At 42.5% G+C, this 27,479-nt stretch overlaps 1 protein-coding gene and 2 long non-coding RNA genes across 4 annotated transcripts; 2 read left to right on the top strand and 1 right to left on the bottom strand.

Moving 5' to 3' along the window:
- The first annotated feature begins 86 nt into the window (after nucleotides 1-86).
- ACOT13 (acyl-CoA thioesterase 13) lies at nucleotides 87-25,020 on the top strand. Its single transcript, XM_008993888.3, has 3 exons — nucleotides 87-316; nucleotides 21,995-22,179; nucleotides 24,771-25,020. Exons 1-3 carry the CDS (start codon nucleotides 236-238, stop codon nucleotides 24,925-24,927), a joined length of 423 nt encoding a protein of 140 aa, XP_008992136.1. The 5' UTR covers nucleotides 87-235; the 3' UTR covers nucleotides 24,928-25,020.
- LOC118152731 (uncharacterized) lies at nucleotides 3,637-8,816 on the top strand. 2 transcript variants are annotated; one of them, XR_013533629.1, is made up of 4 exons: nucleotides 3,637-3,772; nucleotides 5,475-5,552; nucleotides 7,585-7,658; nucleotides 8,681-8,816. It is a non-coding gene; the product is annotated as an uncharacterized LOC118152731 (long non-coding RNA). The 2 variants fall into 2 exon arrangements; XR_013533628.1 differs by lacking the exon at nucleotides 7,585-7,658 and having other exon boundaries at nucleotides 8,681-8,813.
- LOC144582009 (uncharacterized) lies at nucleotides 22,068-24,725 on the bottom strand. The gene is made up of 2 exons (XR_013533630.1): nucleotides 24,649-24,725; nucleotides 22,068-22,239 (listed from the first exon to the last, which is right to left on the bottom strand). It is a non-coding gene; the product is annotated as an uncharacterized LOC144582009 (long non-coding RNA).
- Nucleotides 25,021-27,479: the final 2,459 nt, after the last annotated feature.

Raw genomic sequence — 27,479 nt, 5'->3', positions numbered from 1 at the left:
GCGCCGCGAGCGAACCGCCCAGGCGGTGGGGGCGAAACGCGCGTGCGCGCTCCGTTACTAGGGGGCGGACGACAGCGTCAGGCGGCGCACTTGACGCCCGGCCTCTTGCGCGCCTAGTGGGGAGGAGGGTGTAGGCTCTTCGCCCTCGGTGCCCTTCTTCCATTAACTTCTGAGCTTTCTGGCTCTTCCAGAGTTTGTTCTTGCGCAGAGCCCAAAAGCCGGAAAACCGTCCACGATGAACGGCGTGACCCAGAATCTGCGGGAGGTGGTGAAGGCCTTGGCCAAGGCTGGCTGTTTTGATAGAGTTTTGGGAAAGGTATGGGAAAGGTTTGGGAGGCGAAGCCTCGGGTTCTAATGAAGGGAAGGAAAGCGCCGTGCTTGGTGCTGTTGTGAGCTTGGAATAATTGTCTCTTGTTAGGTTCTGTTCTAGTACGCGTGTAAATTCATCTTGGTATTAATAATTACCGCTCTAACGGAGATCCTAAATATGCTGGGTAAACGCATACGTTCTCTGTCTAAACATAGATAAGTGTGATGATGACTGGGAGACGGAATTCCCCAGTTCTAGAGCTGGAAGGGACTTTGGAGTTGGATACTTCCACAGTCAAGCGTCTGCGTGCCTCCAGAGAAGAGTTAAGAGAAACCTCTACATTTAAGGCACATTCTTAATTTTGTAGGCTCTAAAGGATTAGAAGATAAATAATTTCAATAAGGTACAAAAGCCAAGTGCTTGGTAGAGTGGTGAATGAAGGGAGAAGTTGTTCCTCCTATTGGTTTGGGAAATTTCTCAAATGCATGCAACTCCTGAAGAAGTAAGTTAGCCCTTAGGGGAAGATCGAGTCCTTTTTCGAGACCACTACTCATAAAGCCTGGAGGTGTTTTAAGAGTCATTTTAGGAGGCAGCGAAGTGCCACAGAGCTAGAGAGAATCGTCACTGCCTCTTTCGCTTGACCTAGGCCAGAGTCAATAGTTTTAAGTGTCCTTGTGTAGAGAGTCTTGATTGCAAATTGTCTAAGTTCTTGGCATTTTAAACAAAGATTTGGACAAAGCACACAGCAAAGTAAGCAAAGAATGAGGCAATGAAAGAACAAAAGCAAGGATTTCTTTGTTTGTTTGTTTGTTTACTTATTTGAGACAGTTTCGCTCTTGTTGCGCAGGCTGGAGTGCAGTGGCGCGATCTCGGTTTACTGCAACCTCCGCCTCCCGGGTTCAAGCGATTCTCCTGGCTCAGCCTCCCAAGTAACCCGGATTATAGGCAGGCGCCACCACATCTGGCTAATTTTGTATTTTTGGTAAAGAGGAATTTTCATCTGTTGGTCATGCTGATCTCAAATTACTGACCTCAGGTAATCCCACCTGCCTCAGCCTCCTGAAGCTCTGGGATTACAGGCGCGAGCCACCGTCCCGGCCAAAAGCAGAGATTTATTGAGAATGAAAGTACACTGCAGGCTGGGCGCGCCAGCACTTTGGGAGGCCGAGGTGGGCGGATCGAGAGGTCAGGAATTCGAGACCAGCCTGGCCAACATGGTGAAACACCGTCTACTAAAAATACAAAACTTAGCCAGGCTTGGTGGTGCATATCTATAATCCCAGCTACTCGGGAGGTTGAGGCAGGAGAATTGCTTGAACCTGGGGGGCTGAGGTTGCAATGAGCCAAGATCACGCCACTGCACTCCAGCTCTGGGCAACAAATCAAGACTCGGTCTGGGGAGGTGGGGGGTGGCGGGGTGGAAGGTTAGGGGAGGAAAGAAAGTACACTCCAGTGTGGGAGCAGGGCGAGCAGCGGCTCAAGAGCCCTAATACCACGTAAAGGCTTCTCTGGCCACTTGGTGGTCACCTCATGTAAATGAAGTGGTGACCTGCAATTGGTTATGGAATGCAACCCTCAGAGGCTAAAGTGAAGTTACAAAGTAACTCCAGACCCTATTCTCCTGCCTCACTTGTAAAAAAATCATGTTCCATAAGAAGCATTTATAAAGAAACCTTGTGAACCTCGAAAATTTGAGGTGGGTCTCAGTTAATTTACAAAGTTTATTTTGCCAAGGTTGAGGTTGTGCACAGTGACACAATCTCAAGAGGTTCTAGCAATATGTGCTAGAGCAAGGTGGTCAGAGCACAGTTTGTTTTTATACATTTTAGGGAGATATGAGACATCAATCAGTATATGTAAAAGGAACACTGGTTTGGTCCGGAAAAGGCAGGACAACTTGAAGCGGGAAGGGGCTTCCAGGTCACAGGTAGGTGGGAGACAAATGGTGGCATTCTTTTGAGTTTCTGATTCCCCTTTCCAAAGGAGGCAGTCAGATACACTTATCTCAGTGAGCAGAGGGATGACTTTAGGTCTAGATTATGACAAGTTTGTCTACAAGTATTTGTCCCATTATGTTTACCTAATTATTGTAATTGTTTACCTAGATTATTTTTGAAAACTGAAATAGTCATCATTTAAAGTTATGGAAGTACCATTGCAAAAGTATAACTGAGTCAGTGAAAAAGATTTGGCCTAACTGACTCCATCTTGCTTTTTAGCCTCCAAGCCATCCTTGCTCATTTCTGGGTATAGGCTGAACTAACTTTGGGAGGAACTTCGTTTATAGTTTAGTTTTGAAACAAACTATAACTAAATATATGTTTAGCCCTTTCCCTAAACAAACCTCCTTACTGCCTGTTAACTAGACTGCCTAAAGCCACAAGATTAAAAGTCATGGTAGGTAGTAATACTAAATTCAAGATGCAGCTATTTCATTAAACCCATATCAATGTCTTATTAAAAATTACACAAGCAGGCCAGGCATAGTGGCTCACACCTGTAATCTTAGCAGTTTTGGAAGCTAAGGTGGGTGGATCACCCTGAGGTAAGGAGTTTGAAACCTGGCTGACATGGTGAAACCCCGACTCTTATTAAAAATACAAAAAAATTAGCCAGATGTGGTGGCACGTGCCTGTAATCCCAACTGCTCAGGAGGCTGAAGCTGGAGACTCTCTTGAACCCAGGAGGCGGAGGTTGCAGTGAGTCGAGTTAGCATCACTACTCTCCAGCCTGGCGACACAGTGAGACTCCACTTTAAAAAAGGAAAATAATTACACAAGTAAAAGATTATTCTATTTGGGGCTGGATTTATAGTTTTGTAAGCTCTATACCAGATTTTGACATCTTACAGTATTTGGCAAGGATAAGTATGAAATTGCTTGATTAATAGCTTTATCAATAATTTTAAAGCTAGCTTATTTATTAAATATTTTACTTAAGTTATATAAACTTGAAAAAGCATTTGGTAGTCTTTTTTCCTGATTCAAGTCCATTTATTAAGCCAGTTAGTTAGAGCTCTTTATGTATTTTCAATAGTGAAATACTGTGTTCACTCCGTTGTACATACAAATACATGGATGTATTAGGCATGTCCATAGAAGTATATTTTATAAGGGAGGGATAGCCTGGGGAGAAATGCCAAATGTGGGTGAGGGGCAGGAAGGCAGCAAAACACACTGCCATGTGTGTACCTATGCAACTGTTTTGCACGTTCTGCACATGTACCCCAAAACCTAAAATGCAATAAAAAAGAAAAAAAAAAAAAGAAGTGCATTTTATAGATTCCTAAGACCTCCTTTTCTTTTTTTTTTTTAATTACTATCTTAGACTTGCAGACTCCTGAAAACCAGTTTACTTACTCTGGCAGTTGTCAACTAAATAACCCTAAATCTGCGTATTAAAGGAAACAACTCAGGTTAAAATCAGCAAAATTTACATCATAAAGTATGAAGAGAAAGTCTGGTAAGCTAGTGGGAAATTAAAATGGATTTAATTGCCAACTGAACAGAAAATTATAGAAGTCTATTTTAAAGGCCTTTAAATATATACTTTTTAGATTCTTTTTAGGTCTAAAGCTCTGTTAGGTTATGCCTGTAATCCCAGCACTTTGGGAGGCCGAGGCGGGAAAGATTCTATAGTTTTTACTTCAGTACTTTAGCCATGAGGTAAATACCGATTCACTGGCTTGCAAAATAAAAAAACAAATTTGTTAGACCCAAACAGTGGTTTTTTTTGTTTTGTTTTGTTTCGTTTTGTTTCCTCTCTGTTGGAAAGAAACAGCAGATTTAAAGCAGGCAGAAAATGGAATAGAGAAATGGGGACCTAGGAACTCCACAGTTGGCAGGTCGACCTTAGGGCTCTTCTTCCTTAATGTAAACTGCAGAGACCATGTTTTTCAATTTTGCTTTGGCCGATAGAGGTGCCGGAAAGGCTAGAGTGCTCAAAAGGGGGGCATTCTCCTTATTTTCTCCTCATGCTTAGATTGTTTCCTGCCTTTTTTTTTTTCTTGAAAGGAGGAACTGAGCTGTGGCCTAGGGTTTTTGTGTCCTGGATCAATATGTACTGCTTGTGGGCAGGACTCTGTAGTGTGTCACCACTGTGTCATTTGCACCGTCTTATGTGTCTCAGTTTCTCTCTCCAGCTGGCACAATCTCAGCTCACTGCACCCTCCACCTCCCGGGTTCAAGTGATTCTCCTGCCTCGGCCTCCTGAGTAGCTGGGATTACAGGCACCCACCACCATGTCCGAATTTTGTATTTGTAGTAGAGACAGGGTTTCACCGTGTTGGCCAGGCCAGTCTCAAACTCCTGACTTCAGGTGATCCTCCTGCTTCAGCCTCCCAGAGTTCTGGGATTACAGGCATGAGCCAGTGTGCCTGGTGGTGATTTTTAGTTATATGTGCTGCCAAAGCAGGCAACTGTCCACTATTTTTTAAATGAGTTTTTTCTGGGGATTTCCCTGGAAGGCCATTGCATATCGTGGGCGTTCAACCCCCAGACACTCCCATGAGGGCCCCAGTCTTCCAGGGGCACCTTTTGGCCCGGAAGAGCACATGTCATTTTTCTTCAGAGCTGAGAAAACTCTCTTATTAACATGTGAAAACAATAGTTCAGTTCCTCACGAACGTGTGCAGACAAACCGAATTAGGATTAATTTTAGGAGAAGACCCTTTAGAATGCATCTTCGAACTCAAACTAGGATCCTTAAACAACTTCCTAGGAGAGACAAGGGGAAAATAAAACAGTTAAGACCACTTCCTGAAACTGTACTCAGCCGCCCAGAACTTTGTAGCTCTCGTCCAGCATTATACAGGCCAAGGTCAGAGCCTCTCAGTGCAAAGTCGCCCCTGTACCCCAAAGCCAGGAAGGTTAAGTCATGCAATATGGGAAGACAGAGCTGTAGACCTAAAAAAATCTGCCCATGACTTTTGAAACTCCACAAAGAAAACAGCACACCCCCAAAGGGGGTGAGTGGCACCTTTCTTCTGAATTCTTTAAATGGGTTCAAGTCATTAGAAGCCTCTAGATGTTTTTGATACTGCAGACGGCAAAGGGGGAAGGAGGTGTAGGGTGTAAGGAAAGTAAATGAAAGAATAACGTTTTCTAAGACAGGAAGTAAGCACATAAACCAAATATATGTTTGTTTTCTCCTTTTTCTTTTGCAGCTGTGAGGAGTTTTAGCCAAAATAGGGAGGCCTTGTTACCCATCATTTGGAATACTTACTCTGATTTCACCAAGTCAGGTAGAGTTGGTCAGATCCAATGGGAGAGCCCCAACAGTATAATCACTGAGCACTCTGTTGGTAAGGAGAAATTAAGACCAGCTGGTTGTTAATCTTAACTTTAGCCAAGACAAACCCCACTTCAGTTGTTTACCTAGAGATGGGTTTCAGGGTGGAGACTGCTGTCAAGCATCCTAGACGCAGGGGGAAAACCTCATCTTCCCTATTGGAAGCGAGCTCAAACTCCATAAAGGAGCTGCTTGCTCTCCAGCATCATAGAAGCAGGAAAACCTTGCCTTCCTTTTGTTGGAAACAAGTAAAATAAAAAAAAAAAAAAGGATTTTACAGCAAAATAAACTTTAGATCTCGATCAAATTTTGAGAGATCAGGGATTCTCTGGAGGGGGTGCTCTCAGACCTCAGCAAATGGTCCTATTCGTTTGAGCCATAAAGTTAGCTTGTGCTGGTACCAAACAGTGGTAGGAGATTTGTCAAAGGTCAGGGGCACCTCCACTCAGAATCCCTTCTTGGTTACTAACTGTGAATGCAGAAAATTTGAGACTGGTCTCAGTTCATTTAGAAAGTTTACTTTGCCGTCCAGGCCTGGTGGCTCACATCTGTAATCCCATCACTTTGGGAGGCCAAGGTGGATGGATCATCTGAGGTCAGGAGTTCAAGACCAGCCTTGCCAACATGGTGAAACCCCATCTCTACTAAAATACAAAAATTGGCTGGGTGCGGTGGCAAATGTTTGTCATCTCAGCTACTCAGGAGGCTGAGACATGAAAATCACTTGCACCAGGAGGCGTTGAAGTGAGCTGAGTTGGTGCTACTGCACTCCAGCCTGGGCGACAGAGTGAGACTCTGTCTCAAAAAAAAAAAAAAGTTTATTTTGCCAAGGTTGGTCCTGATGACATATGCCTAAGGTGGTCAGATCATAGCTTAGTTTTATACATTTTAGGAGACATGAAGCATCAGTCAATATATGTAAAACCAACATTGGTTTGGTCCAGAAAGGCAGGACAACTGGAAGCAGGGAGGGGCTTCCAGGTCACAGGTAGGTGGGAGACAAAGGACTGCGTTCTTTTGAGTTTCTTGATAGGCCTTTCTAAAGGAGGCAGTCAGATCCGCATTTATCTCAGTGAGCAGAGGGATGACTGAATAGATTGGGAGGCAGGTTTGCCCTGAGTGATTCCCAGCTTGAATTTTCCTTCTCTGTTAGTGATTTTGGGGCCCAAGGTATTTTCCTTTCAGAGCCTGAATAACAAAAGTGTTGTCAGCTTCTTGACTTACTAAAGATAAGAATGTGTAGGGGTTTTCCTAAATGTTTTGATGCATGCATGTCTGTTTTTCTGATTAAGATGGAGTACTGGGAAATTTGGAAGTGGAGTTTAGACACAGATCAGCTGCAGTCATCTGCAGGTCCCCTCCTGAAACACAACTCTCAGGCCGTACTGTAACAGTGTGTATAACTGTCTTTAACTGTCTCTCAGGGCTTCTGTGAAAAATAGAGGAAATAATTATTAGATAAATGTATTTAATGTTTTCAAGTGGCATAAAATGCAAGGGCTTATTATTTGATAGTAACTCTGAAAGGTAAATTATCCAGTGATGGAAATGGGTTTATAATGTCGGGAACAATCCACACCGAGACAGTGGATGACTCGGCAAGGCTAGTTTACTTCCTGCAGGAGGGGTGCAACTCGCCAGCAGTCTTGCCATGAGAGCACACCTGAACAAGGAGACGGGGACATTTATAACTTTCATAACCTGATGCAATTGCCCTACTGCTGTGTCCAGTTTCCGTTGGCCAGAACAGGATGCCCAGTTCTGTTTAGACATGCTGGAGCAAGCCAAGGTAGCTGATTTAAGGCTGATTTAGAGAATACATATACATGAGTATATGTTTATGCTAATAGTGGATAATGGTCATAGAGCAAGAGATCATAATTCCTTACAAGGTAGTCTAAGATATAAACTTGGAAGAAGAACTTCACTGTCTCTTACAGTTCCCTCCTCTTTTTATTTCATAATTCTTCAAATGTATTGAATAGGTCCTTGCTTCATTGTTCAACTTGGTCTTCCAACAGAAGTAATTTCTCTGGATAGGATGGAGGAGGAGCTGGAGGTAGGTTAGTGAGGGTAGTATTAACAAGCCTTTGCATGAGTCCTTGAACACAGAGTATGACACAACGTTCTACAAGAAGTGTACGTAATACCGCTACCAGGGAAGTGCAGACTGATGCCACACTGTCCTTCCATTTGCCGAATTCTTTCTCTAGCCAGTTTGAAATGCGGTTATTTATTCCTGAATTTTTAGCTAGTTCATTCGATAGGGTCATAGGTTCCTGTAAGGCTCTCGTGATATGTCCATCTGGAGCTGTGTTATTTGGATTGAAAGTACAGCATTGGGTCTTAATCATTATGCAAACACCACCCTTTTCAGCTAACATCATGTGAAAAGCAGTCCTGTTTTCCCCTGCCGTTTGGCTGGTAGACTGTAGTGTTCGCGCCAAGGGCTCGAGACAGCTAGTGGACTCGCCCCAGTTTGGCTGCTGGACCTGTCTGCATTTCCCCACCTCGAGGGCTGTCGAGTGAGACAAAGGGCCGCGAGCTGAGTCACTAAAAGCAACAACAGAATGCAAAGCAAAGGCCTGCAGTTTATGAGGACATTCTTACCAGCTATTTGCATCCTTACGTCTTGTTCCAATAGCTGTGGTTTACCTTAGGTCCTCTGAGGCCTAAGGTTCTACCTTTGAGACTTTGGTTTTGTCATTGTGTCTAGGAGAAGTGATTGATAAGAGGTTGAAGGAGCAGTAAATCCATTTCGAAAATTTCCTTTGGATCCTGTCCTGAAATGTCACCTCCTATACCACAAATATGGCTTCATGAAGGGGAAGAGTTTTCAGATGTTGCAGTAACAATAGTAAGCTGTATAGGATGACATTGGTTATCTGACAGCTAGAAGGAGCAATTCCTTCGTGTGGATAGATGGTTTTAAGGACTGGCGAAGACCTGTGGAAGCAGGCTATCCTAAACCTTTAGTGCCCCATATGACATTAGACCACGCAGAACATAGAGATTCTGTTTTATAGGGGTAAGAGTCTGACTCCTACCAATTAATACACTTACTATTCCTTGGATTACTAGCATCCTTAGAGGAACTCATGACGTGACTTCCTCATCTGGGGAAGTCTGAGAGGGACAGAGACATCCTTCTGAAGCAGCAAGCTGTCCCTGGTTATGCACATCTCCACAAGGCATAACTAAACAGACATCAGAGCAGCAACCTGAGGTGAGCCAGATCTAATCGCATTAACACCACGATGGGTAGTAAAGGGAAGAAAAGAATAGACTAAGCTTTTCTTAGCTTCAACCCGGAATAATAGCCGATGATTCTAATAGTGATGGTGCTTTCTCGACTCGGGTGTGATGTGTTCGTCTCTTTTCTGGGCCAACGGCAGTCTTGGTGGCTAGCAGCATGAGTAGGGTGGTCTCCAGGCTGGTGCTGCTGTACTGGAAATTCTAGGAGTGGTGCCTGTGCTAAGAGAACTTCTTTAATCTTATTGAAGAGCAGGTTAGTGCTTTAAGAAAAACCTGTTGTGCTTTTATTTCAATGTCCAGTTTAAATAAAAACTGAATGATACCTCTTGAACTTTAGCTAAGATGTTTACACATGGAATTTCCTTTATGGTTAATGTTTCAAAAGTTGTTTAAACTTTCAAACAAAAATTATGCAACACTTCTTACATAAATTCCTTTTTTTTAATTTTTATTTATTTTTTTTGAGATGGAGTCTTACTCTGTCACCAGGCTGGAGTGCAGTGGCGCAATCTCTGCTCACTGCAACCTCCACCTGGGTTCAAGCGATTCTTCCGCCTCAGCCTCCTGAGTAGCTGGGACCACAGGCGCATGCTACCACACCCAGCTAATTTTTGTATTTTGAGTAGAGATGGGGTTTCACCATGGCCAGGATGGTCTCAATCTCTTGACCTTGTGATCTGCCCACCTCGGCCTCCCAAAGTGCTGGGATTACAGGTGTGAGCCACCGCGCCCGGCGTATAAATTCCTTTTCATAACATTTTTCACAACTGTCATAGACAATCTTAACTTTCTAACTTTGTTTTATAACTTTCCTTACTAAAGGTGCATTCCTACAACTTTCTTAGTATTTCTTTCTCTTCTTCCTAATCTCTCTCCTTTGTTTCTCCTTCTCGTTGCCTCCTTGTCTCTCTCTCCCTCTCTGCCTCTTTTTCTCTCTCTCTTTGGCTCTCTCTCTCTCTCTTTCTCTCTCTCTGACTCTCTGTCTCTCTTCTCTCTCTTTGACTCTATGTCTCTTTCTCTCTGGCTCTCCATGTCTACCATTTCTTCCCTTGAAAGGGAGAATACTTAGAATGGACATGAACTTGGTCTAAGTATATAACTGGGGACATAAAAACCGATCATCTGTTCTGCTACCCCATCAGGATCATCTAATAATGGCTGAAGTTTTAGACTCCGGATCTTAGAAGCAGTAAGGGAGCATTCACAAAACCAACCTCACCTCCTCTTTGAGGCTTCATAAAACTAAGCAACCATGCCTCCTCCTGAGGCATCTTCTTTAGAGAGGGGAAAAAAAAAAAAGCTTTGAAGCTGAAGCTGATTCCTTAGAAGAAGAGGGGAGAGGATATCTCTTTTGCATTGCCCTGTCTCTCACTGGAGCCCTTTCTTCAATGGAGAACACTCAGGCTGGCACTGATGAGGCCTTTGAGATGCTAGCTCTCCGAAGCCTGGGTTATACAGGGGAGTAGGGAATTCTAGGTTGGGTTCTGAGGTGCCAACACTGCTTAGGCAGGAGGAGGCAGTGCCGTGGGGTTGGCAGAAGCAGGAGCTGGAGTAGGAAATGAGGGAAGATGGTCTAAAGGGTCCCATTTACACGTGGAGTGCTCATGGGTAAAAGCTCCACCCTTTTTAGGTGAGACCCTTCCTTACTTTATTCTACTCTCTGATTGTTTTCTTCCTTCTCTGAATGAGTAGAGGACACCTGGCCCCTGCTGCCAGCAGAGAGCATAGTCCATTCTTGTGAGACAGGGCTTTTCTTGTTAACATACATGATTAAGAGTTGACAGACCTAATCCTCATCTGACACAAATTTTGGCCAGACAGCTGTGGCCTTGAGGATCAGTTCTTTAATCTAAATGAAACAGCAATACTTTATCATTTGTTAGGGAAGACTCAGCCCCCCAGGCTGGGAATCTCTTGCCTATTCCATTTATGGAAGACTCTCCCAGCACAGTAAAGGCCAAAAAAAAAAAAAAAGACTCAGTCCCCCACAAGCTGGGAATTTCTTGCCTATTCGATTTTTATGGAAGACTCAACCCCCCAAACTGGGAATCTCTTGCCTTTTCCATTTACGGAAGACTCAAACTGCATGCTGGGAATCCCTTGCCTATTCCGTTTACGGAAGACTCAACCCACCCCGAAGCTGGGAATTTCTTGCATTGGCTGCCCTGGGAGGTTGCTCTGTTTCCTCCCTTCCCACTTCTGAGGGTCCTTTACACTCTTCTCATTCGTACCATCCAACGTGGCTGCTCTCCAGCAGTAGGACTTGTCACCATCCACATAAACAACACCACATTCACACACACATTCCACTTTCCAGAAGTTGACCACCAAGGAAGTACTTTGTCGCCCTTTGCAACGTTTCCTACTTTGGCTCATGCATGAGGTTGCCTGGCCGAGGCCCCTGGTCACTGTGGTTTGGTATCTCTTCTGTATTGCTGAGATTCTAGGTTTATTCTCTGCACCAGGTAAGTTCTGGCTCTCTCTCCCAGGGCTACTACAATAGGGCGGCGGGGCACCTCCCCACAAGAGAGGACCAAGGACTGTCCCAGAGGGGAAACGGAACCCCAGACGAGCCCCCAAATTTGTTGGAAATGGGTTTATAACATTGGGAAAAATCCACACTGAGACAGTGGATGACTCAGCAAGGCTACTTTACTTCCTGCCGGAGGGGTGCAACTCGCCAGCAGTCTTGCCATGAGAGCACACCTGAACAAGGAGATGGGGACATTTAAAACTTTCATAACCTGATGCAATTGCCCTACTGCTGTGTCCAGTTTCCATTGGCCGGAACAAGACCTCACATTCTACGTTTGACCTGATTGACTAAAAACTTGGAAATTTCCTGAATAGATAAGGAGAAAGAAGATGAGGAAGAAGAGGAAACTAGTCAGGAGGAGGTCAGGAGGGTTTCCAAATAAGGAATAACGTGCACCAGGGTTTGGAGTTTGCCCAGTTCTGTTCAGACATGCCAGGGTGAGACAAGGTAGCCAATTAGAGATGTAGCTGATTTAGAGAATATATATACATGGGCATATGTTTATGCTGATAGTGGATAATGGCCATAGAACAAGAGATTGTAATTCCTTATATGTAGTCTAAGATATAAACTTTGAAGAACTTTTCCATCTCTCACATCTGAAAAAGGATGTATTGGCCTAAGGGGAAATTTGAAGTCCTTGAAAACTCTATAGTCATTTTCCTTGTTAGGCTTCCAACAACTTTATGAGTGTGCATCTCCTTGTGATAATCTTGCCATGGATTGGATTGCCTTTGAGTATCTGGTTAAACTCCTCATACCTTGAACAGACACACTGGAATAGTCAATCCTTGCCTAAGTTGGCAGTGATGGTAACTTCCCTTCCAAGAAGACTGATAATGCCCGTTGACCAGGAATAAGAGTTTCCCAGAAGCTGCAGTAAGGTTGAAGTGTCTAGATTAGGGCCATCTGGTAGAAATATAATGTAAGCCGCAATGTGAGTGATACGTGTAGTTATAAATTATAAAATAGCCACATTGTAAAAAATGAAAAAAAAGGTGAAATTAATTTTAGTAATGTAAGTAATAGTATATCCAAGATATTTTTTATCATGTAATCACAATTAAAAAGTTTTAAATCATGGCCAGGTGTGGTGGCTAATGCCTGTAATCCCAGCACTTTAGGAGGCAGAGGTGGGTGGATTGCCTGAGGTCAGGAGTTGGAGACCAGCCTGCCCAACATGGAGAAACCCCATCTCTACTAATAATACAAAAAATCAGCCAGGTGTTGTGGCAGGCACCTGTATTCCCAGCTACTCAGGAGGCTGAGGTAGGAGAATCGCTTGAACCCAGGAGGCAGAAGTTGCAGTGAGCCAAGCTGGCACCACTGTAATCCGACCAGGGTGACAAGAGTGAAACTCCGTTTCAAAAAAAAAAAAAAGTGTTCAATCGGACATGTTCTCATGCCTATAATCCCAGTGCTTTGGGAGGCCTTGGTGGGAAGGTTGCATGAAGCTAGGAGTTTGAGACTAGCCTGGACAACATAGCAAGACCCCTCTTTACAAAAAATTAAAAATGTTCCAGGCGTGCTCATACGTCCCTGTAGTCTCCTCTCCTCTGAAGGCTGAGGCAAGAGGATCCCTTGAGCCAGGAGTTCAAGGCTGCAGTGAGCCATGATTATACCACTGTACTCCAGCCTGGTGACAGAGCAAGACCCCTGTCTCTAAAAAGAAAAAAAAAATTTTTTTTTTAAATTTTTTGAGTCTTAAATCTTTTCATACTTAATTTTTGAAATCCACTGTGAATGTTATACTTACAGTACTTCTCAGTTCAGACTAGCCACACTTGTAGTCCCAGCACTTTGGGAGGCCTAGGTGGGAGAATTGCTTGAGGCCAGGAGTTCAAGACTACCCTGGCTAACATTAGGTGTTAGACTCAATCTCAATTTTAAAAATAAAACAAAAACAAAGGTTAACAGTCAGAATAAATGTCCTGCTCTTGCTATAAAGATCACTTTTAAATTTGTCAATGAACTAAGTACTGTGGGATTATAAAGAAATACCAACCGTAGTTCTTGGCCTCTAGGAATTTATAACCTAGGAATGGAAAGTGTACTCCAAGGAATGGTCCCGTCAGAGGTACTGTTTAGAAAAATAGTGTCATTAATAAGTAATTTCAGGAAATACCGATGTATCCTTTTTTAAAATTTTTGGTAAAATACACGTAAAATTTACCACCTGTTTTAGTCCATTTGCGTTGCTATAAAGGAATACCTGAGACTGAGTAATTTATAAATAAAAGGATTATTTTGGTTTACAGATCTGCAGGCTGTACAGGATGTGGGGTGCCTGCTTCTGGTGAGAGCCTCAGGAAGCTTACAATCATTTCTGAAAGCACAGTGCAAGCAGGTGCATCACATGACAAGAGAGGGGGAGTGCCATGCCACACCCCTCCCCTTACCTCTCCTCCCCTCCCTTTCCACTTTTGCAACAAAGTGAGACACCTGTTGGGGTCGGGCACGTCTGCTGGGGGACTACCGACCTGCAGGAGTCCCCAAGACCGCCAATGTAGATGTCTTGTTCAACCTGAGGGAGAGTGCGCGGAAGTGAAAGAAAATAGTTAAGCGGAGTCTGGAGGTCTGCGTAACCTATGGTCAAAATGCAGCAAGTTTATTCTTGTGGGTTACAGCTTTTATGCCTTTTTTCTTGTTACATTTACTTTATCTCAGCAGAAAAGGGGTAAACAGAAAGGAAATAGAAACTCCATAAAAATAGTTATCAGGGGCTTGTGATAAGCTCACAAAGCAGTTTAAGGGGGCTTGTGATAATAGTTTACAAAGCAGTTTATGTTTTTCAAAGATACACAGTGCAAGCAAACAATGGTGCCCTTAAGGTGGCTTGTTAATCCTGTTTTCCATCAGGAGGTAGAACAAAAAGGCTTAGCTCCAGGGAAAATATGGGCAGGGGTCTCTTGTCCTTCTTAGGCATTTCAATTGCAGCAAGTTTATTGCTTACACAGAGACTGATGGGGACATGAAAGCAGACAGCACAATGTCCTCATAAACTGCAGACCTTTGCTTTGCATTCTGTTTTTGCTTCAGTGACTCAGCCCGCGACCTTTGTCTCAGCTCGACAGCCCTCGAGATGAGGGAGTGCAGATAAGTCCAGCAGCCAAGATGGGGCGAATCACACAGCTGTCTCAAGCCCTTGGCGCAAACACCGCACAGACACCCCCACCCCAGGTCCCATCTCTACAAAAAAAAAAAAAAAAAAAATCTAAAAATTAACCAGGTGTGTTGGTATGTGCCTGTGGTCCCAGCTGCACAGGAGGCTGAGGTGAGAGGAACTCTTGTGCCCGGGAGGTCAAGGCTGCAGTGAGCTATGATCATGCCACTGCAGTCCAGTTGTGCAACAGAGTGAGACCCTGTCTCAAAGTGTGTGGGGGGAAGTAATCTGAATGTCCAACCATGGAAGAATTAGTAAAAGAAATCACGGTAACTCCATGTGGAGCCCTGTGTTACTGTAAGTCACATCTCAAAAATGATTTACTAACAGGAGCGTGTCATTAAATGATGTGCACAACCATAAAAAGTTAGAAATTTCAATCATATTTATGTTTAAAAACATCTACAGGCCGGGCGCGGTGGCTCAAGCCTGTAATCCCAGCACTTTGGGAGGCCAAGGCGGGTGGATCACGAGGTCAACAGATCGAGACCATCCTGGTCAACATGGTGAAACCCCGTCTCTACTAAAAATACAGAAAATTAGCTGGGCACGGTGGTGCGTGCCTGTAATCCCAGCTACTCAGGAGGCTGAGGCAGGAGAATTGCCTGAACCCAGAAGGCGGAGGCTGCGGTGAGCCGAGGACGCGCCATTGCACTCCAGCCTGGGTAACAAGAGCGAAACTCTGTCTCAAAAAAAAAAAAAAAAAATCTACATAGCACTTTGTTTCTCTGAACTCATCTTTTTATGTCGAGATACAATGAAAGTCAAAATACGACAGTCTGCAATTTTGCCATGTGAATTGGTGTTAAAATCTGATAGGTAAAAACTATAGAGACAGACTGTATTAGGTAAATGGCACAAAAGACATAAATAGGCTATTCACAGAAAAATAAATGGCAATAAACATTAAAGGATGCTTAAAAGCACTTTGAGTCTGGCTAATGCAAGTTAAAACCATGAGATACTATGTTTTGCTTGTCAGAGTGTAAAAATTAAGGTAATATGCATATTGATGAGCAATGAGGGAACAACATATTCATTACTGTTGGAAAATAATCTGGCAGATCTGTGCAGTGGCTCACACCTGTAATCCCAGTACTTTGGGAGGCAGAGGTGGGCAGATCACCGGAAATCAGGAGCTCAAGATCAGCCTGGCCAGCATAGTGAAATCCCATCTCTACTAAAAATGCAAAAATTAGCCAGGCATGGTGGTGGTGGCGCCTGTAGTCCCAGCTGTCGGGAGACTGAGGCAAGAGAATCATTTGAGCCCAGGAGGCAGAGGCTGCAGTGAGCCAAGACTGCACCACTGCACTCCAGCCTTGGGCAACAAGGAGACGCTGTATCAAAAAACAACAACAAAAAACTTTAAAATATATACTCTTATACCCAGCTATCTAGTTTTGTCAATTGATCATCTACAAATAAAAACATCTTTGTGATGGTGAAAAAGAAAAAAATCCGGAAATAACACATATTTCAAGAAATAGTTTGATAAATTCTAATATATGGGGAATACCACACAGCTATTGAAAGAGATCTATATACATTGGGTTGGAGGCTGGGCATCATGGCACGCCTTGTCTTTTTGGGTTATTTAAGCCCAGGAGTTTGAGTTCAGCCTGGCAAATTACAGAGACTGCCATTTCTAAAAAAATTAAAAGTAAATGAATTGAGCTAGAGAAATGACTGATACATTGGGGAAAAAAATGAGAATGCCAAGTAATGTGTATAATATGATTGCATTTTTGTAATTGAATAAAAGGCAAGAAAAACACCCCTTAAAAAAATTGTATACCTGTGTATATCTGAGTAAGCCTGGGATGGCGTGGGATGATATTCAGCACTGAAGGAGAAGTAGGTAGGAAATTGTACTTCCATACTCCTTTATATATGTAAATCGAATGTTCTTATTTTTATAATTAACAGTAAGATGACTCAGAGATAGGATTTAAGGAATCAGCATACAGTTAGTGAAATAATGAACTGAAGTAAGTGTTCATATTGTAGAGGAAATGAATGTGGCATAAACTCACAGCAAAGAGAACTATTTTATAAAATTAATTTATAATTTCAGCAGTGGTGAATGGATCACCAATTTCAAGAGAAAGGATGAATATGTTTTCTCTGCCATGGAAGATAGTCAAGATTTAGTTCTATGTAGATCCTCTGAGCTACTGATTGATTAAGAATGGAACACTAGGCCGGGCGCGCTGGCTCACACCTATAATCCAGGCACTTTGGGAGGCCGAGGCGGGTGGATCACGAGGTCAAGAGATCGAGACCATCCTGGTCAACGAGGTGAAACCCCGTCTCTACTAAAAATACAAAAATTAGCTGGGCATGGTGGTGCGCACCTGTAGTCCCAGCTACTCGGGAGGCTGAGGCAGGAGAATTGCCTGAACCCAGGAGGTGGAGGTTGCGGTGAGCCGAGATCGCGCCACTGCACTCCAGCCTGGGTAACAACAGCAAAACTCCGTCTCAAAAAAAAAGAATGGAACACTAAACAAAAACTGTAGTTTTTACTTGGCCATCATAGAGTTCCAGAACTTCGTAGCGTACTGTTCCTCAGTGAACAGAGACGATTTACGTTTCTTTGCACCTGTTTGTTTTATATGGAGAACGGGCTGTTCCTCTGGCCTTGGGTCGCCATATTTGCGTTCCTTCGGGGCATCATCCCCTCCTGGGAACTACTCATGTACTAGATTCCAAACTGAAGCTCAATTGCAGAAATTCTACACAATTTGTGCTTTCCCTCTTTAAAGGAGAACTGTGTGAACAAACATTTCCCAAATCCTCAATCTATGGAAGACAGGATAAGAAAGGCTCTCTCCTTCCCAGTCTGCCCCGTTTTTCCTGTATATGAGAGAAGCCTTGCCAATGAGATCCATGTGATAGAGGCCTTCAGAGCACTCACCTTTACAGGCATTTTGGAATGATTCAACAAAATCTGTCACTTAGCAGCCTTGGGGAAAAAAGTACTGATTTCTTTTTAATCACTAAACTTTGTTTTAGTGGTACGGTAATTATTTTTATTCTTTTGTAGCCTATTCCTCACCACCACCACTATTTCAATGAACAAAAGCAGTGTTACTTAAACTTAGCTAACTGACCTTCAGGGACTCTATCATTGAATTCCTCTTTGGTCTTTGCCAGGGCTTTATTTTGCTTCCCATGGCATTAGTTTGCCAACTCTGGTTATTTTGGGCTTTCTCTGATAACCCTTGCTGTTCTGTACACTCCCTGAGGTCTAGGACAGCATCTTACCTACCTTTGGATCCTCTACCCTTGCTCCATTTGCTTGCCATTTTCACTTATCCTTCAAAGTCCTTTTTGGGTGACACCTGCCATGTCTGAGGAGCCTTCCCTGGCAGCCCCGACTTTCTTCCTCTGATCCACTTCTATGCCTTCACTAATGTTTGTCATGTCCTATCTGCTGATTTGTCTGTCTTTAGGAATGTATGTTAGCTACTAAAACATTCCTATTCTAGGTACTGGAGATGTATCAGTGAGTACAACTGACAAAAACCCTGCACACAAAGGAAATTCTATTTTAGTGGAGCAAATCAAACACTAAACAAAATAGGAAAGAAAATAAATACATAGTATGTTAGATGGCGATAATTGCTATAAAGGAAAATGAAGATGGAAGACAGAGTATTGGTGCAGGAGAACTTAAAATCACCCCCCACTCCACCCCAAGATGTGTATACCTATGAGTTCTTTTTATAAGAAGTTCAGTTTTAAATGTCATCTGGAAAGATGTCACTGAAACAGTGACGTTTTAATAAAGACCTGAGAAAGTCATGGATATCGAAGGGGAAGAGTGTTCCAGAAAGGGGAACATAAGTGTAAGCGCCTTACACATTCCGCTGCTGTGCTTCTCAGTGTCTGGGGGCTCCGTTAGAGAGGGTTTAAGCCGAAGAGTGACATAATTTGACTTCTAGAGCTGCTCTTTGACTTATGATGGGGTCACATTGGGATAAGCCAATCATAAATTGAGATTTTTTTTTTTTTTTTTTTTTTTGAGACGGAGTTTCGCTCTTGTTACCCAGGCTGGAGTGCAATGGCGCGATCTCGGCTCACCGCAACCTCTGCCTCCTGGGTTCAGGCAATTCTCCTGCCTCAGCCTCCTGAGTAGCTGGGATTACAGGCACGCGCCACCATGCCCAGCTAATTTTTTGTATTTTTAGTAGAGACGGGGTTTCACCTTGTTGACCAGGATGGTCTCGATCTCTCGACCTCGTGATCCACCCGCCTCGGCCTCCCAAAGTGCTGGGATTACAGGCGTGAGCCACCGCACCAGGCCAAATTGAGATATTTTCAACTTAACAATAGGTTTATCCCTCAGGATCCTGGCACTGGAACATATCTGGACAGTTCTGTGTTGTTAGGCCATGGCAGGAAAATTTTTGACCCTTTGACATCATAAAAGCTTCCATACTCATCTTGACTAAGACACCTAAGCAATCAGGACCTAGATGTTTGTAGCAGTCTAGCTATGGGAGGGCAGGCTGTTCTGCATAATTGTCATATCCGAGACATCCTAGTTAAACTTAGACTAGCTGTTTCTCATCTGTAAAATGGAGACAACAGTATTCCTTTCAAACATTGGCAGCGCTGAGACAGCACATGCCAAATTGCTCAGCATGGTCTCTAACATGGAGTTAGCTATGTTGATGTAGCTTAATAAACAAGTGTGCACCCTACAGCCCATCTTTACCAAGGCCAAGATGTTTTTTCACGAGGTTCTCTCCCTGCTCCCCTTCTTCATCAGAAACAAGTTCTGCATTGGCCTCTTCCCAAACAAGACTACTCATTAGCTCTGAGAGGGTGGAGAGAACTATTTTCATCATTTTCTTCTGCTGGTTTAATTCTCTTATTTGACTTGTGGAGACAAGAATTGAGAACATACAAAGGCATTTATCTTCCTTTATCAGGCTGCCCAGTACAGAATTCTCTCTATTCCAATGTAAATTTTTAAACAATTTTCTTACTATGTCCTTTGGCCTTTCAAATTGGAAGGAAAAAAAAATCCAAACCAATATTCTGTACTAGAAAAATCTAACAGTGACATTCGTCTTACCTTCTGTCATCTCAGCCAAAGTTAGGTAATAAAATGGAACTTTAAGAACTAAGCTTTACTGAACAAACTTCCTGAAAATCCACTAAAACTGAGGCGCAGTGGCTCATGCCTGTAATCCCAGCATTTTGGGAGTTCAAGACCTACCCGGCCAACTTGGCAAAACTCCATCTCTACTAAAACTACAAAAATTTAGCTGGGTGCAGTGGTACACAGCTACTCCAGAGGCTGAGGCAGAAAAATTACTTGAACCTGGGAGACAGAGGTGAGCTGAGATCATGCCACTGCACTCCAGCCTGGGTGACAGAGCAAGACTCTGCCTCAAAAAATACATATATACAATAAAACTACCTTTGATGTCTACAGGGTGCTCATATTTAGTTCTATTTCTTAAACTGCCTGGGTTTTTTCCTTATCTTCACCTGGCTAACTCCTGCCTCTTCTTCAAGACTCGGATGTCATTCTCCAGGTAGCCTTTCCTAATGTCTTTTCCCAGGAAACATACACTTTTTTAAAATTAGATATCTTTACTCCAGAAAACCTGCATTTATTCTGTCTACAGAAATGTCTTCTACTGCAATTTCTGTACTTGTCTCTTCCTTTAGGCTGAACCCACTAAGAAAGGAGCAGGGATTGAACTTCATTCATTTTTTACATTGCCAATGCCTGATATAAAGAATCACATAAATGTCTGAATGGGGTGAGTTTATACCTTATTCCTGTTTGGTGTGTATTATTAGTTTATGAGGACATCTTGTGGCTAGATCATTTATTGCTATAAAAAGATGATCCTGGGTCAGGTGTGGTGGCCCACGCCTATAATCCCAGCACTTTGGGAGGCTGAGGCGGGCCAGTCATCCAAGGTCAGGAGTTTAAGACCAGCCTGAGCAACATGGTGTAACCTCATCTCTTAAAAATACAAAAATTAGCTGGGTGTGGTGGCATGCTCCTGTAATCCCAGCTACCTGGGAGGCTAAGGCAGATCACTTGAACCTGGGAGGCGGAGGTTGCAGTGTGCCTAGATTGCACCACTGCACTCCAGCCAGGACAACAGAGTGAGTCTGTCTCAAAAGACAAAACAAAACAGAATATCGTATTCTAACATTTATTTTTGACATTGATTTACCTGTTGTGCAAAACATGACGTAATATTTTTTAGGATGTTTTATGTTGCATGGTTCTGCTTTCCTTCAGGGCCTTCGGCAACACAACCATTAAATAGGTAGTTTGTGAAACTCTCAACTGTCTTTGTGGTAGGAGCCATAAGGGCCACTACATACCTAGAGGTTACTTATATATAGTGATTGACTAGGGAGATATGAAGGTGGGAAGACCGAGATCTGAATCTCAGTTTCTATCACATCTTGGGTGACCTTTGAAAATAAATCACTCTGAATTAAAGTTCTCTGCAAAATGGAAGTTGTCTTTTCCTTACTATATAGTGTATGTAAAGTGCTTGGCACAGTGCATAGCACACCAGAGTGCCCAACAAATGGTACTCAGTTAGAATCTAACCAGCCATTTAGTGCTGAGATATCCCTCCTGCTCCCAGATACAGCGGAGACACCAAATCTTCACCCATGTTCTTCTCAACACCTCTAGTGAAGGTTCACAGCTACTGTTGCTGGACGCGGCACATCCATTCACAGCTCAGCTCTAACTTCTAAATATTATACATGTTGGTTTTTCCTAGTCACTTAAATATGTAGGAAAACTTACCTTTCTGTAAGTGGCCTTTTTAAAGATGTTTGATATAAAAATCATGAAATTTTGTGTGCACTGTTACATGTATCTTTCACGTAATACTTTTTCATTATACTTTCTATAAATGGGACACCTTAAAAGCAGTAACTTACTTTGCTGGATTGTACTGTTACACTTTACACTAATGGGTTTATAAAAGTTTCTTTTAAATTCTAATAACTCAGTGAATTTGTCTTTGAACTGTTCAAGTCACTTAAAATATTAATGTTATTCTGCTTGTACAAAACTAGGAAACAACAAATTGAACCTATGAGTTAATAGATCTCAGCTGGGTGGCCTTGTTGATGTCAAATGCCCAAGGAGACATCCAAAACTGCCGGGCGTCGTACATATGACTGGAAATCTCAGACCAAATGTTTGGTTTCTTCAGAGGAGTAGAGATCAGTAAAAACTACTATTTTTTCAATAAACACGCCTTTTTCTTTCAAAATAACTTGCATAAGGATTAACTTCTATCAGAGAGATTGGCAATTTATTTGAATTTCTGTCAGCCTTTTTTGGAAGATTCGATTCAATCCAGTGATTGCTCTTCGTGGGCTCTTTGGGCTTTTCTAATTCCACAGAATGAATGTTCAGAATTCTTTCTTTCACACTTAGGTGACTCTTGTCTCTGCTGCTCCAGGGAAAGTGATTTTTGAAATGAAAGTAGAAGAAGAGCATACCAATAAACTAGGCACTCTCCATGGCGGTTTGACAGCCACATTAATAGACAGTATCTCAACCTTTGCTCTGCTCTGCACGGAAAGGGGAGCACCTGGAGTCAGTGTCGATCTGAACGTAACGTATGTATCCAAACTGTATCCCACATAGCTTCAGTGTGATGGCTGTATAAACAACTGCGACTAAACACATTTAAAATGTTAATATCACATGAGATTCGATTAGCTGCTTATCTCCTTAAGTGCAGCTATAGATTTTGCCCTAAAATACTCCAGGGCCTGAAAATCTACAACTAGAGCAGTAATTTCCAGTGCAGTGTGTATCAGTAGTAAAGGGGGATGATCCCAAACGTTCAAGTGCAGCGGCATGATCTTGGCTCACTTCAGCCTGCACCTGCAGGGCCCAAGCAGTCCTGTTCTGCCGCAGCCTCCCTAGTAGCTGGAATTACAGGTATGTGCCACCATGCCCGGCTCATTTTTGTATTTTTAGTAGAGATGGGGTTTCACCATGCTGGCCAGGCTGGGCTCAAACTCCTGACCTCAGGTGTCCGCGCCCAACTCAGCCTCCCAAAGTGTTGGGTTTTAAGAATGGGCAGCAATCCTGGATCCCTCCCTGTGGCTACACAGACATGCTCTGAGTACATGATCAGGGAGCAGTGCCCTTCACTGCAGGGCCAAACTTCCAGAATGTAAAAAACTCAGTTCCAATATAAACTGGTACTGTGGCCCACCCCATTCAGTAAAGAGCTGGGTCCAAGGATTTACTTTCAGGACAGCTGCTTTTTCCACCTAAGCAACAGAAAAATGTAATTGAGAGGTTAGGTTGAGAGGGCCATTGTGACCAGATATTTCCAGGTAATGGAAATAATACAGGCTTTTAAGGGATCTAAATCTTTTATCAGTTTTACTTAAGAAACATTCAGTCCTTCTTTATGGAAATAACTTAAATTGAGGGTAAAGCAAATCACAAGATGCAGCCAAATGCCCTTTTTGAAATTAAGATGTGCAGGAAAGAAAGGCTCTGTATGTTACTGCTGAGCATATTCAACAGTCTTTATTTCATGTGGTAAGTGGTAAGACCAGTTGATGACTTGATTTTCCCTAAGTCTCTATTAAGAGCAGAGAGATCTTCAAATCTAGCACTGCATTTCAGGATCCACTAAGATACTGTTGCTTTAACAATCCTAAGGAACTAGTAAGTCAAACGTAGTCTTGTCCTTTCAAAGTATGTGTTGCCAAAAGCATTGGCTCTTGGTGAGCTACCTAAGCTTCAAAAATTGATTCACTTAAACAAAAACTAGGGCGTAGTCTCTCAAAAATTAGAGATATTTCAAAAGTAAATGAACAGTGTTTCAATAAATGAACGCCTCATGATTCACTCTGGTTTACTTGTTAAAACAAATGGTACATTTACTATACCCTTGCACATTAAGTTCTCTGTTACACAGACTGGGTTAAAAACAAGCTAGGTTCCAAAACAACGGGAAATTTCAGATTACTGACAAAATGCCAACTTCCAGATTGCCCAGATTTAATGTTTGCTCATATGTAGCACAAAGGGTTTCTTGTCTTCTCTTAGTTTTAAGTTAATGGCTGTTAGCCAAAATACTTGATTTCTAAGACAAAATTTGGGGAGATAATAAAAACTAGGCAAACTACTACTAAACATACCATTTTTCATTTCTTTGAATTGAGGTACATGAATTCAAGACAAGCCTGTCTTTCCAGCAATAAGGCCTGCCCTTTTTTTTTTTTTTTTTTTTTTGAGATGGAATTTGCTCTTACGCAGGCTGGAGTGCAGTGGTGTGATCTTGGCTCACTGCAACCTCTGCCTCCAGGTTTCAGACGATTCTCCTGCCTCAGCCTCCCAAGTAGCTGGGATTACAGGTGTCCACCACCATGCCCTCTATTTTTAGTAGAGACAGGGTTTCAATATGTTGGCCAGACTGGTCTCGAACTTCTGACCTCAGGTGATCCGCGTGCCTCGGCCTCCCAAAGTGCTGGGATTACAGGTGTGAGCCACTGTGCCCAGCCACCTTTCTTATACCTCCTAGCCATAAACACTGAAGCCTTATTTTGAATTTGGCAAAAATACATATCCTTTTTAAAGTCTTCCTTCCAAAAAAGCAGAAACATAAAAATAAACTATAAGGAAATTATCTCCCTTTAAAATATTAACATGTGTTTTAAACAATCCTCATCTCCAAAATTTTTTTAATTAGCTAGAGTCAGCTGAGTTAAAGCAACTTATAATTACAAGTGGGTAGGATATAAATCTCTTAATATTTGTAGGCAATACATCGCCGAGACTGTAAGGACATTGTATCAATTCCTTATACTTGTTACCTTGTCATTTTAGAGTAGAATAAATTCTAAATATGGATAGGACAACATATAGACACCAGGTGATAATTTCACCTAAGAACTTAGGGAGAGTGAATAAAAGCTGGAGGAAATCTTTCATCAACCCCAAGTAAATATGAAGTGGGACACTTAAAGGGAGAAAAAGGGAGGCAAGAAAACTACTTCCATATATTTGGGAAAAGAAACTTGGGTGGGTAAGGAATGGGCAAGACTAGTACAGAAACTTACCAATACTACTGTTAAACTATTTGTAGGAGTAAAATAAGTGACATAGGAACACTGTTGTGAGATGCACACAACTTTCCCTCTGAGAAATTCTTTGCTGTTAACTGTATTCATTTCCTTTCAAGGTTCATGTCACCTGCAAAATTAGGAGAAGATGTAGTGATTACAGCACATGTTCTGAAGCAAGGAAAAACACTTGCATTTACCTCTGTGGATCTGACCAACAAGGCCACAGGAAAATTAATAGCACAAGGAAGACACACAAAACACCTGGGAAACTGAGAACAGCAGAATGACCTAAAGAAACCCAATAATGAATGACAAGTGCAAATTTGACTCAATTTTAATTCTTGAAATAAACTAGCAAAACCGTAAGTAGCTAGAAATATTCTTTTTAAGGAAAAGGACCTGGAAACCAAGTAGGGTAGAGTGAAGGTGGGGGTGTCTTACGTTTCTTTTTTTTTTTTTTTTTTTTTCATTTTAAGCATCGTTTTTAATCATGTGATAACTGGGTGAAAAATTCTTAGCTCAAAGTGTTTTGAAAACAGGTAAAGAAGCTAGCAGGGCCATTCTAAGATTAAAACCAAACTCCAATATTAAGCTAAAGGAGAAATAGAAAGTAATGGCTCTAAGTCTGTCTGTGCTGCTATAGGAAATATCAGAGTGGACGGCTTGTAGGAACAACAGAAATTTTTCATGTTTCTAGAGGTTGGAAAGTCCTGCATCAAGGCCCCAGCGGATGCTGTCAGGTGAGGGCCTGCTTCCTGGCTCATGGATGGTGCCTTCTCACCCGTGTGGTGGAAGGGGCAAATGAGCAGTGTTTTTTTTTTTTTTTGAAACAGAGTCTTGCTCTGTTGCCCAGAATGCAGTGCAGTGGCACGATCTCTGCTCATTCCTGGGTTCAAGCGATTCTCCTGCCTCCCATTTAGCTGGGACTATAGGCCTGTGCTACCACACCCAGCTAATTTTTGTCACTTTTTTTGCAGAGACAGGGTTTCGCCATGTTGGCCAGATTGCTCTCAAACTTGTGACCTCAGGTGATACACCCGCCTTAGCCCCCCAAGTGCTGGGATTACCAGTATGAGTCACTGTGCCTGGCCTGGGTTCTCTTTTGTAAGGGCGCTTATTCCAGTTTTGAAGGTTTCTGCCCTCATGATCTAGTAACTTCCCAAAGACCCGCACCTGCTAACATCACCTTGGGGGTTGGGATTTTGATTTTAACATACAAATTTAGGGGGCACACATTCAGACCATAGCAAATGCGACCCACACTTCCATTTCCTTTTTTAAGATATGAAACTTCAAAACATACGAACTACAGCTCATCGTGAAAAAATAGATTGAGCCATATGACCTAAAATAGACCTCAACAAAGATTGAGGTAAAGCAGTTAGTGATACGGGAAATGGACTGGTAGAGGGGGAGGGCAAAAACCATGCTACCAGACCCTTTTCTTGTAACGAGAATAAAACCAGGCAGATCTCCAATCCCCCAGTCTACAGTATTGGAAAGACTGAGTTCATTTCTCAAGTCTCTAAGTACAGTTGACAGTGGCACTCTAAGACAGGGTCTGTCACCCAAGCTGGAGTACAGTGGTACAATCCCAGCTTATTGTAGCCTCAACCTCCGAAGCACAAGACATTCTTCAACCTCAGCCTCCTGAGTAGCTGGAACCACAGACATGTGCCATCATGCCTAACTTTATTTTTGTAGAGATAAGGTTTGTTTGCCCAGGCCGGTCTCAAACTCCTAGGCTCAAGCACTCTTCCCGCTTTTGCCCCCAAAGTGCTGGGCTTACAGGTGTGAGCCATGCACCCAGCTTGATTTCTGTGTCAGGGAGTCTTAACATTTCATGACTAAAGACTAGAAAGGATGCAGCTTTAAGTCAATTTAACAATCAAATTAGCAGTTAAAGGCAAATCCTTTCCCTACATTAGATCGCCTACTACTTATCTGTCCACTGAAAGGGAAGAAAGAGGAGGACTCCATAGTAGCAATAAGCATGTAGGGGTTTACTTCTAGTTTCCACCAGCTCATTTCAGGGATTGAGGCTGGGACAGAAAAGTTAGTCTCATGCCTGAAAGTAAGGAGATGCTCAAAATAATAAAGGCATGCAAATTATGATCTGGAGGGGAAAAACAAGGCCATAGTATTTAGGTAGATGATAAATGGCAGAAATAGAACCCTTTCTTACAACAAACGCTGAAAATGGACAGAGGGGTAGATTTGGAAAATCACTATTTTGTATCCATCATAAAGCAGGATATTTTCACGTTGTTTCCAAGACTGCTAGTAATAAATACCGTGTATAGGGCAAAACCAGCACACTTTGATCAGGTGCTCGGAAGTAACATCATGAAGAGAAGATACGGAGTATGCTTGAGAAGGGTATAATGTCAATCTAAGCATGAACAAACTATTCAAATGCAAAACGAGTAACAATTTACAAGAAAAACTGCCCTGTACTCCAAAAAACGCCGAGGTCGTGAAACACAGTCCACATTAAAGACAACCGAGGACAACTAAATTCAATGATCCTGTACTCCAGGGGGATTTTTAAAAAATGCTACCACGGATATTGGGACAACAAAAGGAATATGGATGATAGAGTGTGACACTCCCTGAGTTTGGTAACTTTTCTATAGTTTTATGTAATAGTCTCGTACTTGGAACATATGCCAAAGTACTAAGGAAAGGTTAAGGAAGCACAAAGTATGCAACAAATCTAAATGGCTCAGGAAATCTGTATAAATATATGTACAAAGAAAATGAAAAATAAGTGGCAAAATAGTAAAAGTGAGGGTAACGATTACACAGGAGCTTTCATACTATTC

Source organism: Callithrix jacchus, chromosome 4 (genome assembly GCF_049354715.1).
Source record: "Callithrix jacchus isolate 240 chromosome 4, calJac240_pri, whole genome shotgun sequence".
Taxonomy (NCBI): domain Eukaryota; kingdom Metazoa; phylum Chordata; class Mammalia; order Primates; family Cebidae; genus Callithrix; species Callithrix jacchus.
This window is presented reverse-complemented; position numbering and strand designations above follow the sequence as displayed.